Source organism: Doryrhamphus excisus, unplaced genomic scaffold (genome assembly GCF_037039965.1).
Source record: "Doryrhamphus excisus strain RoL-2023G ecotype Guam unplaced genomic scaffold, RoL_Dexc_Guam_v1.1 HiC_scaffold_24, whole genome shotgun sequence".
In the NCBI taxonomy this organism is placed as follows: Eukaryota; Metazoa; Chordata; class Actinopteri; order Syngnathiformes; family Syngnathidae; genus Doryrhamphus; species Doryrhamphus excisus.
Window position 1 is genome coordinate 4,403,530 of NW_027621862.1, and position 13,220 is coordinate 4,416,749.

The 13,220-nt window shown below is 42.0% G+C and overlaps 3 protein-coding genes across 3 annotated transcripts; all 3 read right to left on the reverse strand.

The window, feature by feature from the left end:
• Window positions 1-366: 366 nt before the first annotated feature.
• LOC131109863 (lymphoid enhancer-binding factor 1-like) lies at window positions 367-2,148 on the reverse strand. The gene is made up of 4 exons (XM_078788716.1): window positions 1,975-2,148; window positions 1,018-1,125; window positions 736-784; window positions 367-579 (listed from the first exon to the last, which is right to left on the reverse strand). Exons 1-4 carry the CDS (start codon window positions 2,062-2,064, stop codon window positions 446-448), a joined length of 381 nt encoding a protein of 126 aa, XP_078644842.1. The 5' UTR covers window positions 2,065-2,148; the 3' UTR covers window positions 367-445.
• Window positions 2,149-2,153: 5 nt separating this feature from the next.
• Window positions 2,154-5,152, reverse strand: LOC144895268 (uncharacterized). Its single transcript, XM_078788850.1, has 4 exons — window positions 5,025-5,152; window positions 4,450-4,894; window positions 4,221-4,282; window positions 2,154-2,286 (listed from the first exon to the last, which is right to left on the reverse strand). The coding sequence occupies exons 2-4, from the start codon at window positions 4,855-4,857 to the stop codon at window positions 2,154-2,156; spliced, it is 603 nt and encodes a 200-aa protein (XP_078644976.1). The 5' UTR covers window positions 4,858-4,894; window positions 5,025-5,152.
• Window positions 5,153-5,825: 673 nt separating this feature from the next.
• Window positions 5,826-9,895, reverse strand: LOC131109862 (uncharacterized). Its single transcript, XM_058062293.2, has 5 exons — window positions 8,408-9,895; window positions 8,142-8,340; window positions 6,482-6,525; window positions 6,320-6,408; window positions 5,826-6,257 (listed from the first exon to the last, which is right to left on the reverse strand). The coding sequence occupies exons 1-5, from the start codon at window positions 9,893-9,895 to the stop codon at window positions 6,197-6,199; spliced, it is 1,881 nt and encodes a 626-aa protein (XP_057918276.2). The 3' UTR covers window positions 5,826-6,196.
• Between the last annotated feature and the right edge of the window lie 3,325 nt (window positions 9,896-13,220).

Genomic DNA, 13,220 nt, shown 5'->3' on the forward strand with positions numbered 1-13,220 from the left:
GCTAAGGAAGTACAACCTTAAGTGTTCCAACTCACAAATTAAGGCGCAAATAAAAACAATGTAAAAAAAAGTTCCTCGAAATTTATTTATTGAACCTTGCAAATCCAAGATTGAAGAATGTCATAGGGTGGAATTGAACCCTCGTCTGCTCGCAGTGAGGTCTACACGTTAACCACTTGACCCCCGTGCAGCCCATGTTTTTATTTTTCACAAATTCGTCTACATTATTAACTGAAAACCTGAATGAAAAGCAGGCTTGCCCACCTCTGCTGGGCCCCTCCAGCCCCAAAAAATATGTTCCTCTGAATTTATTTATTGAACCTTGCAAATCCTAGATTGAAGAACCAAATTAAAAAACAATTTAAAATATGTTCCTCTGAATTTATTTATTGAACCTTGCAAATCCTAGATTGAAGAATGTCATGTTGAGGCCATTGGGTTTAAACTAAACCATCAACTCCAGCATCACCCGCAGCTGCGTTTGGGCACAAAGCATCATGGCTGACTTATGAGGACTGTCATCCACAGCCGCATGGACAGGTGTTGTTGCATCTTGCATCTGAGCCTGTAAAGTGTGCTCTGCAGATTTCACGTGCAGGTGGTGCAACAGAAACGACAATTTAATGTGAGAAAAGAAGTTCTCCCCCTGGCGACATCAACAAAAAAGTTAGTGAAAATCAAATTGCGGAATAGAGTTGTTTCGCAAATTTTCAAACTCCGATGCTGATGTCTTACCTTGACCATCGGTGTTGACTTTGTTCCTTTGCCTCTTCCTTTTTTTACCCTGAAATATACAAACAAACATTATGCCATCTTTGCAGTTGTGTCCCAAGTTTGCAGCCTGCATTATTGGCCTATGGTATTTCTACAAATAAATTCATTATTATTGAGATATATTATTAGATATTAGGCCAATTTGCTAGGACATTTTATTTCTTCATGGGATTTAGGATTAATAAATGTGACCCCACCGCTTCCTTCAGTTCCTTATAACACCTCTGGCTTATAAAAACTCACATAGTTTTCTGTGCAAGACCACTCAGGATGCTGCTGGGCGTGGAGCAGTTTCTCAGCATCAGCCAGCTCGTAATATTTCCTCTGTTGTCGTTTTGTCAGAGACTTCCACTGCGGACACAACACATATTCAACTTTTTGATGATGCATTCATTCATTCATTTATTCATTTTCTACCGCTTATCCTAGGGGTGCTGGAGCCTATCCCAGCTGTCTTGGAGCAAGAGGCGGGGTACACCCTGGACTGGTGGCCAGCCAGCCAATCACAGGGCACATATAGACAAACAACCATTCACACTCACATTCATACCTATGGACAATTTGGAGTCGCTAATTAACCTAGCATGTTTTTGGAATGTGGGAGGAAACCGGAGTACTCGGAGAAAACCCGGCCAGAAATGGCCGAAGGTGGAATCGAACTCAGGTCTTCTAGCTGTGTGGCCTACGCGCTAACCACTCAGTCCATAATACAGTCATTAAGTTTCAGAAATTCAGAAATTAATTAATTGATCGCTGTCTTGTGGTTGACTATAGTCTATTATTAGTCAAATCAAATACTGCAATACATTAAATACATTCATTCATTTTCTACCTCTTATCCTCACAAGGGTGCTGGGGTGCTGGAGCCTATCCCAGCTGTCTTCAGGGCGGGAGGCGGGGTACACCCTGGACTGGTGGCCAGCCAGCCAATCACAGGGCACATATAGACAAACAACCATTCACACTCACATTCATACCTATGGACAATTTGGAGTCGCTAATTAACCTAGCATGTTTTTGGAATGTGGGAGGAAACCGGAGTACCCGGAGAAAACCCACGCATGCACGGGACGGGGAGAACATGCAAACCCACACAGAGATGGCTTTGAGAGAGTGGGATTGAACTCGGGTCTCCTAGCTGTGAGGTCTGCACGCTAACCACTCGTCCACCATGCAGTACACACTCCATAACAAACTCACCATCTGCCCGACCACTTTGTTGACAATAGCGCTGTTTCGAATGTTCAGCTGAGCAACAACATTGGGCCTCTGCTCCTGCCGATACAGCATGAATGCATTTAGTGGCTTCTTGACGTACGTCTTTTCATCCTGATGGCTGTCACGGTCTCTTTTCCTGCAGAGACAGCGGGAGGAGAAAGTTATATCCACATTAGAACGGGACAAAAATATTGCTTATTGACTTGAAAATGAACATACATTGATCTGGTGGTGTTTGGGGTGGGGAGGGGGACACAAGACAGAGTTGGATTTCTTTGTGCAGCATTTCTCTTCCTGATAGGAGACAATAGACAGATAAGGCAGATTATCTTTGACAAGAAATGCCAGCTTCTCAAGAACGTCTGTTAAATAGTCTTAAATCAGTCTTTTAAAACAACAACAGTCTGGATTACACTGAACATATACAAATAGAAATGATATTTTCTATGTTTTAACTCTTGAAATGCATGTTTAAATTACTTTACTGTTCATTCATTCATTCATTTTCTACCACTTATCCTCACGAGCGTCGCGGTAGGTGCTGGAGCCTATCCCAGCCGTCTTTGGGCGAGAGGCAGGGTACACCCTGGACTGGTGGCCAGCCAATCACAGGGCACATTTAGACAATTCAGCAGTTACAGCGGTAGAAGAGTTTGCTTTCACAAAATAAAAAAAAACAAGAAAAAAAAAACTATGAATAAAAATATTTATTTATCATTTTAAAATCATTTTATATTATTATATTATTATTTATTATATTTCATAACATTTTATATTATTTATAATTAACATTTTGCAGCTCATTCATTCATTCATTTTCTACCACTTATCCTCACACGGAGGGGTGCTGGAGCCTATCCCAGCTGCCTATCCCAGCTGTCTTCGGGCGAGAGGTGGACTGGTGGACTGGTGGCCAGCCAATCACAGGGCACATATAGACAAACAACCATTCACACTCACATTCATACCTATGGACAATTTGGAGTCACCAATTAACCTAGCATGTTTTTGGAATGTGGGAGGAAACCGGAGTACCCGGGGAAAACCCACGCATGCACGGGGAGAACATGCAAACTCCACACAGAGATGCCCAAGGGTGGAATCAAACTAGGGTATACTAGCTGTGGGGCCAGCACGCTAACCACTTGTAAACCGTGCAGCCCTGTAAATTTTACATTCATTCATTCATTCATTTTCTACCACTTATCCTCATGAGTCGCGGGGGTGCTGGAGCCTATCCCAGCTGTCTTGGGGCGAGAGGCGGGGTACACCCTGGACTGGTGGCCAGCCAATCACAGGGCACAAACAACCATTCACACTCACATTCATACCTATGGACAATTTGGAGTCGCTAATTAACCTAGCATGTTTTTGGAATGTGGGAGGAAACCGGAGTACCTGGAGAAAACCCACGCATGCACGGGGAGAACATGCAAACTCCACACAGAGATGGCCGAGGGTAGAACTGAACCCTGGTCTCCTAGCTGTGAGGTCTGCGCACTAACCACTCGACCGCCGTGCAGCCTGACCATACAATTATTCATTCATTCATTTTCTACCACTTATCCTCACGAGGGTTGCGGGGGGTGCTGGAGCCTATCCCAGCTGTCTTCAGGCGAGAGGCGGGGTACAACCCTGGACTGGTGGCCAGCCAATCACAGGGCACATATAGACAAACAACCATTCACACTCACATTCATACCTATGGACAATTTGGAGTCGCCAATTAACCTAGCATGTTTTTGGAATGTGGGAGGAAACCGGAGTACCCGGAGAAAACCCACGCATGCACGGGGAGAACATGCAAACTCCACACAGAGATGGCCGAGGGTGCAATCGAACCCTGGTTCTCCTAGCTCGGCCGTTGTGCGACCTACTTCACAGTTCATTTTTCCCCATTTTCCTTATTGGTATTTGTAGGGAATGAGAAACAGATTTTCATTCTGTTTTTTTTCTACCGTGTCAGCTTTAAAATATGTCACACTCAATGCGCTCAAACCAAAACTGTTATACATGATTATTTCTGAATATAATGCAGTAAACATCTTGGTGCATGCTTTGAATGGGAAACCGTCTGTTTTCTAAGTGCAAAAAATGAAAACTTGAAAGGTTAGTTTATTTTTAGATGAAAAATGGCATTTCAATGCCTTTTGTACCACGGTGCCATTTTAGGCTAATATAAGAATTAGCAAATAAAACTTAAACGTGAATATAAGACGATCACTTACATGAGCCCAACTGAAGTCAAGTTGATGCCAGGTGGTTGCATCATCATTGCTGCATCATCATCCTGAAACCAGATCACGTAATTGTGTTGCAGCATATAAAACTCCTGTGTCGTTTATTAATATATACATCTACTGTCACTTCCAATAAATGCTTCTAAAATATAATTTTTCCAGTGGAATTTTGACATAACTTTGAAGCCATGGTGTTTGTGTGCTGCCTGTGTCCTACCAGGTGAGAATGAGGAGCGAAGGGAGTGGCAGGCCAGCCATAAGGGAGGCATTGTGGAGGAAGAGCGGAGCTGGCCTGACAAAACATGGTCTCCAGAAGCTGCTGTTGTTGTCCTCCTCCGCTTACCAGGCCATGGCTGTAAGGCGGCAGGGGCGGCATGAAACCAGCGCAGCATGATGGCTCCAAACTGGGAGAAGCCATCATTGCGGCCGGGACATCCAGTGTCTTCCCAAGAGGGAACCAGACACCTGAACCATCCACCTCACCTTCGACCGTTCGAAGCTCGGTGTAGATGCTTTCAGGGTCGCAAGGTGAAGGGAGGTTTGGGGACAATGAGGGATTGGGTGTATCGCCCAATATGTCGTGATCGCAATGGATGAAGAGCTGATCTGACAGGTCATGGTCCATTTTACTACGGTGGAGACGTTTTTAATGCTGAAGGACCCTGTGGTAAACAGAAGTGGCAATTATAGTTGAATATACAAAATACCGTAAATATAAATATAAATATACTATACACATACTGCTCAACTACATATAACACAAATGACTTACTCAACCAATCAGGTACTCACCGGCTTTGTTTGGCTGCGCTCTGAGTTGTGTATGCGACGGTTTGAAGACGCCAAGTGCCAGCATACACTGAACCAACCAACTGTCTTTTAACCCTTTTGTCTGTTTGTGACATCATCAGCAACCGCTTCAATCACCATGGCAACCACGACAATTATCATTCGATCATTTTAAGTATATTTAAGCTTTTTATTTTGCTACAGATGTGAACTTAGGAAGCAAAAGAAACCAATAAAGCTTGTTTGTGAGACTTTATAGATCAACATTTATTGGTATTGTTATTTTTCTTATCTTTCAGGAGATGAAAGGTAAGATCATAGACAGAAAAGGAATGATGCGTCTATGATATCATAGTTGGAGGATCATAGCACTGCCCAAATGCACCGCCCAGTGCTTTGATGTCAATGCAATGCTCATCATAGCCTCTGGGGGGCATTGTTGCATAGGATCCAAATGGGAGGAGCTTTTGCAGTGACTTTAAAGCAGCGCTTCTCAAATAGTGGGGTGTGGGCTCCTGAGGGCAAAAAGGTCAGGAGGAGCACGAGTGGCAGGAAGTACCTTAAATGTTCGTGCAGACCTGTCAACCTGTACACATTTAACTCTTGATTACGCTTGTATTCCCTTATATTCCTTACAGTTCTCCATTTTGTTGCATTTTCCTGCTTTCAGTTTAGATTTCTGTACAGTACAGATATCGGTTTCTCGATAGTATGTAAAATCGGAGGAGTGGGGTTGGGAAAGGGGGGGTATGACAACATTTCTTCACAAAATAAGTGAGAACCACTTTTTTAAAGCAACCTGTCCTAATTTTATATACCCTGTACTTTGATGTTAAGGCAATGCCCCTCAAAATCCTCTAGGGGGCATCGTTGCATAGGATCCCTATATGTACAAATTTATAATACTCAACATGCAATTTGACTCTTGAATACGCTTGTATAAGTATTGTACTACCTGTAGTAGTTAGGCAAATGTATCTATTTATAGCAAATACACAACTATAAGCAGTATACTATTTTGTATGCAAATGGACATTCCTGTAAAGTTCAAAAGAAAACAAAAACACATTCATAGTTTATTACTGTTAATTACAAAATGTAAACACATCTATACATATGACATCATTGAGCAATATTTCATAGAATATATGAACAGCACACAACATTACAGACTCTCATTTTTGGGAGGGTTTCTTCAATTTGTTCTTGAGCTCGGACATGAATGGGTTTCCAAATCTAGAAGAAAATAAAAGATATGTAAATACATTTTGAGTGAAGAGTAAATAATATGTTTTTACCCCAATTGTCTTGGTGGCAGCCATTTAGCTTTTTGTGGCAACTCTTCTTCCGTGGGAGTGTCACCCTTCTCTAGTTTTAACTCCGCTTCCTGTTGGAATATGATAAATATTCAACTTCAAGTACCCAATTCCAAATGCTATGGATATAGCTTCATAGATTACCTTTTTTGGAAACTTTTTGAGAGCAGGAAAACCCGCACCAAGTCCTTCAAACAAAATGTGACAAGTCTTTTGTCAAGCGACTAAACACAGACAGCATTAAAATGGTGGTTAAAAAGATTATGGAAATGCACTTTTTCCAAAAAGTGAGCACACTCACATTTCAGCATTTAAATATATCTCATGTATGAACAATACTAAAGAAATTAAACTTGGATATAACATATTATTAGTATTTGTATGATAGTACTCCATCACGTTCCGCTTCCTCGCCAAGGAACTTTTCGTTCTCAGGTGTGTTTGGCTCGTTATGTTCTAAAACGATTTCCCAAGAGGTGCATCATGTTCTGCTTCGAACGTCACGTTCTTGTTTTCCTCAGTGAACCCACAGCTCCCAAGGCTCCAGCAGTACTCATGCAACATGATTGACTGCTTGACTGTAGGCAATACAAGCTGTACGCTGACTACTTTAAAGTATATCCAAGTTTGTATAGCCCTTGAAGACACTATATGAACCGCCCCCGCTATCAAAGCTTCCGGGGAAGAGTCTTTGCTGGTATGTATATCTTCTCATGTGATATCTATTTAAAGACAAAGCTTTGTGTCTCTCAAAAAGACGTATACAGTCATACCTCGTATTGGTTTCGTTTATTGGTTCCAGACTTGGTTAAATTAATTTCAACAAAATAGGATTTAATGTTAGTAAAATAAATATTTTCATAGTTAATTATAGAAAACCTGTTTGACTATCTAACAATGTTTTTTAATATTAGAACCCTGTACACATGAAGTAACAACGATAGTTTATACTACATTGCTACTCCAAACGGCTGGAAACTTGCTCGCTAGCTGTTAGCCTCAAATGTATTTTTTCAGAATTTAAGAAGCCAAAATTTTACCACTTCCACACGGGGTGGCTGACTTAATGCAGTGTTAAACCTTTGGCGCATTTTTTCCAATTTTGACATTAATGTTTCCAATGGAGGGCAGCACGGCGGACGAGTGGTTAGCATGCAGACCTCACAGCTAGGAGACCCGAGTTTAATCCCACTCTCGGCTATCTCTGTGTGGAGTTTGCATGTTTTCTCCGGGTACTCTGGTTTCCTCCCACATTCCAAAAACATGCTAGGTTAATTGGCGACTCCAAATTGTCCATAGGTATGAATGTGCCCTGTGATTGGCTGGAGACCAGTCCAGGGTGTACACCGCCTCTCGCCCAAAGACAGCTGGGATAGGCTCCAGCAACCCCTGCGACCCTTGTGAAGATAAGTGGTATAAAATGAATGAATGAATATTTCCAAAGGCTTGTAGCTTGAAAATGGTTAGAGATAAACACATACTGTAAATTAGAAATATGACCCAAAGTATGCGATGGTTGTAAATTTACTCGTCACCATCACCAGGCTCAGAAGTTCCCTCAAGAAAACCCAGCCATCACCATCGATCTTGACATTTGTATTTCAATATGTTCTAACTAATAATAGACCGCAAAACCGCAATAAGTGGTTTCAAACCGCATGGACAAATGTACATAGGAAAAACATGTCAGCCTTTATGTATATGTTGGCAGCTGTGGACATACTGTAATTGCTGAAATGTGAGCGTTGTACTCACTTTTGTTATACTTTGTTACTAGATACTTTGTTCTTCATCAGAGTACTACCTGGCATTTTGATTCCAAATCCCAATCCTCCCCATGCCTGCACACTTGTAGGAATCTTGGTTGCCGGTGGTGGAGCCAACATAGGCTCCACTGAGGGCCTCTGGAGTAGAGAGCGTGGATCTTTAGGCGGTCTTACATGTGGGTTCTTCACGGAGATCCTTGACTTTTGAGGGGCAAAGTTCATAACAAAGTGGCTCACCTGCAATAATGCAAATTTAAGCGATTGCTCTGATTTTCCAGTCATATTTCAAGAAAGACAATCATACCTGAATGTGATCTTCAAATTCAGCAAACTTTAAGGGTTCAGAATATCTTGACAACTCCTCCAATGAAGCTTCCGAGTCTCTTATGTGCAACTCTTGAGCATCGTCTTGCTCGGCTGCAAAAGGAGCATTAGTTGTGCAAACGGTGTCACCAAAGGACTGATCGGAGAAGCCTGACTCTGCGGTCGAAGATGACGATGACAGCACAGTGAAGCTTTCTGAATCATCGCCAACTTGCTGCTCAAAGATGGATTTGACTTCATTAGGTTTCTCCTTTGATAGCTGGTCTTCTTTGGAGACTTCTGATAATGCAGCATGTGTCCACAAGTCAAGGAGATCTTCAGCAATTCCATCTTGATGTTGGCTGATTGTTTTCTCAGTGAAATTAGCAGTGGGTTCTTTGTTCAGGTTGTCATGAATTTCAAGTTTTGTGTTCTCCTCCTGAAACTTAGAGCTTCTTTCTGTATTGAGCCGCATGTCTTCTACACGCTCTGATCCAGCGAGGTCGTCCATCTGTCCGTGCTCTACCTCAACATCAAGCAGTTTCTCATGACCCAATCCGACAGAAGACTCCTTCGTTCTTCCTCTTCGGGTCTCGTTATCTCCTGTAGCAACAAATAACCCTTGACCTTGCTCCAGTTCAACCACTTTAATTCTACCCTGATGGTCTTTCATGTCATCATCTGCTGCTATACCATAATGAGCATCGAGTCCCATCTTCATCGAGCTCTGCAGTACCAATCTGGGACTAGTCGCCTTAGTTTTGTGTTTAGCTCCGACCTCGCCACTGCTGTTTTGAAGGATCTCCTGCTCTTTGATCTCCACCTCTTCTGGTAAATTTGGGATTTCCTTGGAATCCCCGACTTCCAGGAACCCTTGTATTGTATTTCCATCTGGTTCAGACTCATTGTTTTCTTCAGGAAGTAAGTCTATGCTTCCCTCTTGGCGTTTCCTTGGAGTATTTAGCTCCCGTGGAGTAACGGGATCATTGCATATACTTGAGAACACACACTGTCCCGTCTCCCCCCCACCTTCTACTGGCATCGCCGTGGCTAATTCTTCCATGGAACGCTTTTGTGATTTACTCATAACTGATTCTTCATCCAAATGTCTGGCTTTTATTGGCATTTCACCGTCAACTTTTAGGTCATCTGTGGTTGAAGATGTGTGGTTGTCCTCCTTGCAATACTGAGCTTCAGGTACTTCAGGCTTGAGACGATCTTCAAGTGTGTCGAGTTTGGTTCCTTTATCAGAAGTCAAACCATTGCTATTGTCTTCAAGGATCATTGGATTCCGTTCTCTGAGACTTAACCGAGCGACAGTGCAGAACTGCACCTCAGCTTCTTCCTCTTTCTCCAAGGTGGAATCAGTCTTGGAGTCATTATTTCTTGTGCCGTCATTGAATCCTTCCTCTCCACTTCCGTCTGCAGTGAAGTCAACATACCGATCAGGTTGAGCTGAGGTAGGCTGCTCCTTAATATGGACCGCCATGTGAGCATCGCCACCAGAACCGTTTTCAAGTGTGGGTTCTTGAAGCGGATCATTGCTAATTGTGTTAGGAGGTTCTGACCTGAGGAATCTGGTCACTGCTCCAGCTATATAGTACTGAAAAACAAGATGCACAGATATAGAGACAATGCGTCTTATGTTATACTTTTCAAAGACCATACATTAGAATTACAGTATTGACCAGAACCGACTGGCTGGCGACCAGTCCAGGGTGTACCAGCATAGAAATTGGATGGATGGATGGATGGATGGATGGGTATTGACCAGAACACAAGACAGTTTTTCCTTCTCTCGTTTACAGCAGTTAATTGGTTTTGTCTATCACAAAACAGCAATCATGAAATAATCAATTTCTCAAAAAACACATAGCAAGGGAGCGGTAAATGAACCGTGATATTGCGAGGGTTGACTGTCGTCTTCAAGGTCTATAGAGTTAGATTTTTTTTCCCAATCATTCATTCATACATACGAGTGACTTGGAGAGACTTGTCCACGGTCGGATTGTTGAGCTGCATAAGCAAATCTCCTAGCGGCGCGAAAATGCTGCTGAGGTTGACGTAGTAAGACGGTCATTTGAAACTTCATTAAAAGATCCTGGGGGTTACGGAACAAAAATAGTCAAGTGGTAGACTCAAAAATCTCAGATCCCAATGATCCCGAAGACAGCTGGGATAGGCTCCAGCAGACCCACGACCCGAGTGAGGATAAGCAGCATAGAAAACGGGACGGATAGATGCTTACACAATTCCTTTTGGGCTTGCTCCCATCCCATTTCTTCATTTCATTTTGAAACTCTAAATAGAACCTGGGCTGCACGGTGATCGAGTGGTTAGCGCTCGGACCTCACAGCTAGGAGACCAGGGTTCAATTCCACCCCTGGCCATCTCTGTGTGGAGTTTGCATGTTCTCCCCATGCATGCGTGGGTTTTCTCCGGGTACTCCGGTTTCCTCCCACATTCCAAAAACATGCTAGGTTAATTGGCGACTCCAAATTGTCCATAGGTATGAATGTGAGTGTGAATGGTTGTTTGTCTATATGTGCCCTGTGATTGGCTGGCTGGCGACCAGTCCAGGGTGTACCCCGCCTCACGCCCTAAGACAGCTGGGATAGGCTCCAGCACCTTTCACAAACCTCGTGAGGAAAAGCGATAGAAAATGAATTATTATTATTATTATTAAGATTCAGGATTGAAACAAAAGCAGGGGGATAAAGAAAGCCCAAACTTTTAATCTAATTAATTCTCATACATTTCATAACTGCATTCAAGACTGGCATAATGACCAGAGCGCTACATTCCAATCATAAACTGTATAAGGTTCCGAAAATATTGTGACAGGTCAATAACACTCAATAGGTTCTTACTTATGAGTGTGAATGGTTGTTTGTCTGAATGTGCCCTGTGATTGGCTGGCCACCAGTCCAGGGTAAGAAGACAGCTGGAATAGGCTCCAGCACCCCCGCGACCCTCGTGAGGAAAAGTGGTAGAAAATGAATGAATAAATAGAAACTCTTTAAGATCCAGCAGTGCAAAAAAGACATTTGTGCAGTTTTTCAACTAGTTTTAAAATTTTGATCAGCCATTTTGAAATTGTAATAATCACTTGGATTCTCTTCTGGTGATGTTATAATTACATCACTTGTTTCTGTTCATGAAGCTTGGCCAGAGTCAGGAGATGGGGAAGACATGGGTTCGATTCTCCGCTTGGGCATCTCTGTGTGGAGTTTGCATGCGTGGGTTTTCTCCGGGTACTCCAAAAAAACCCCTCCCACATCTCAAAAACATTCATGCTAGGTTAATTGGAGACTATAAATAGTCCATAGGTATGAATGTGAGTCTATATGTGTGCCTGGCTCAAAGTCATCTGGGATAGGCTCCAGCATACACCCACGACCCTACTGAGGATAAGTGGCATAGAAAATGGAAAACAACTGGAAAATTGCTTGCTAGCTGTTACCTTCAAATTTATTTCTTCTGAATTTAAGACGCCAAAATTTTACCACTTCCACACGGGGTGGCTGACTTCATGCAGTGTTAAACCCTGCAATTTTTCCAATTTTGATATTAATGTTTCCAAAGAAGGGCTGCACGACAGTCGAGTGGTTAGCGCGCAGACTTCAGCTAAGAGACCTGAGTTCAATTCCACCCTCGGCCATCTCTGTGTGGAGTTTGCATGTTCTCCCCGTGCATGCGTGCATAGAAAATGGAAAGATGGAGGGTTTTTGTTAATGACCTCACCTTTGGTCTTGTGGAAAAAGTCCCATATTTCAGAACTGACAAGTGTTTGCCGCACATATTGGATATCAATTTAGTTGAAAAAACTTTATATATATATATACACACGTATATTACATGCCTAAAACGGTGGTAAAATAGCAATCAAATGATTAAAGCTAAGTTTTAATACTCAAGTGGTGTTAGCATCATCCATGATGAACACAAACGACGCACAGACAGACACGTCCACTACGTCATCACGCTCAAGGGGCTCTGAGCGGAAACTGTGCCTTGAATGTATGCACAACGTAATCATTTACTAGCATAAACAACACAAATAATCATCGTAGCGCCTCACCACAACATTCCAGAGCGTCCCTTCGATCCGGGCTGGATCCATCTTCATCAAAACTTTCTTTCGTACGTCGACTCTTCGACTGAAGTTTTCAGTTTGTCCCAATAAAGCAGCAATTGTTGTGCTGCGAGTTCGTTTGCTCCCTCGGTTCCTCACTTAAGACACTTCCGGTTAGTAATGAGGATGATTAACACAGCTGAGACGAAAAAAAGAGGCGCGTGGCCAGCTATTAAGTACAACCCCACGTGGGCGGATCAATCCATATATCGACGGTAACGATATCAAAGGTCGTATCAGTATGGGATCAATACTCGCATGATGAGAGCGATATTTTCGGTTTTGTTTATTTTTATCAGTGTTTCTTGTTATTGTGTTTATTTTCGATATGGTTTATATTATAGTTTAGTTATTTTCAAGAGTATATCAGAAAAGGGAATAATTGCATATTGTTGCATTTATTCTTGTGGAATTGTTTGCAACTAATTTTGATGATTGTGAAATGACAAGTGTTGGCATCATTATTGATGTCAGCAAATATATCTTTTATTACTTGGTATCGGATCAATACCAACATTGTGGTGTTGCCTAATCCTATATAATGACAATTTGTATATATTTTATATATTTGTATATTTTATATTTGTATATTTTATTTTATATATTTTATTTTATATATTTTATTTTATATATTTGTATATTTTATTTTATATATTTGTATATTTTATTTTATGTATTT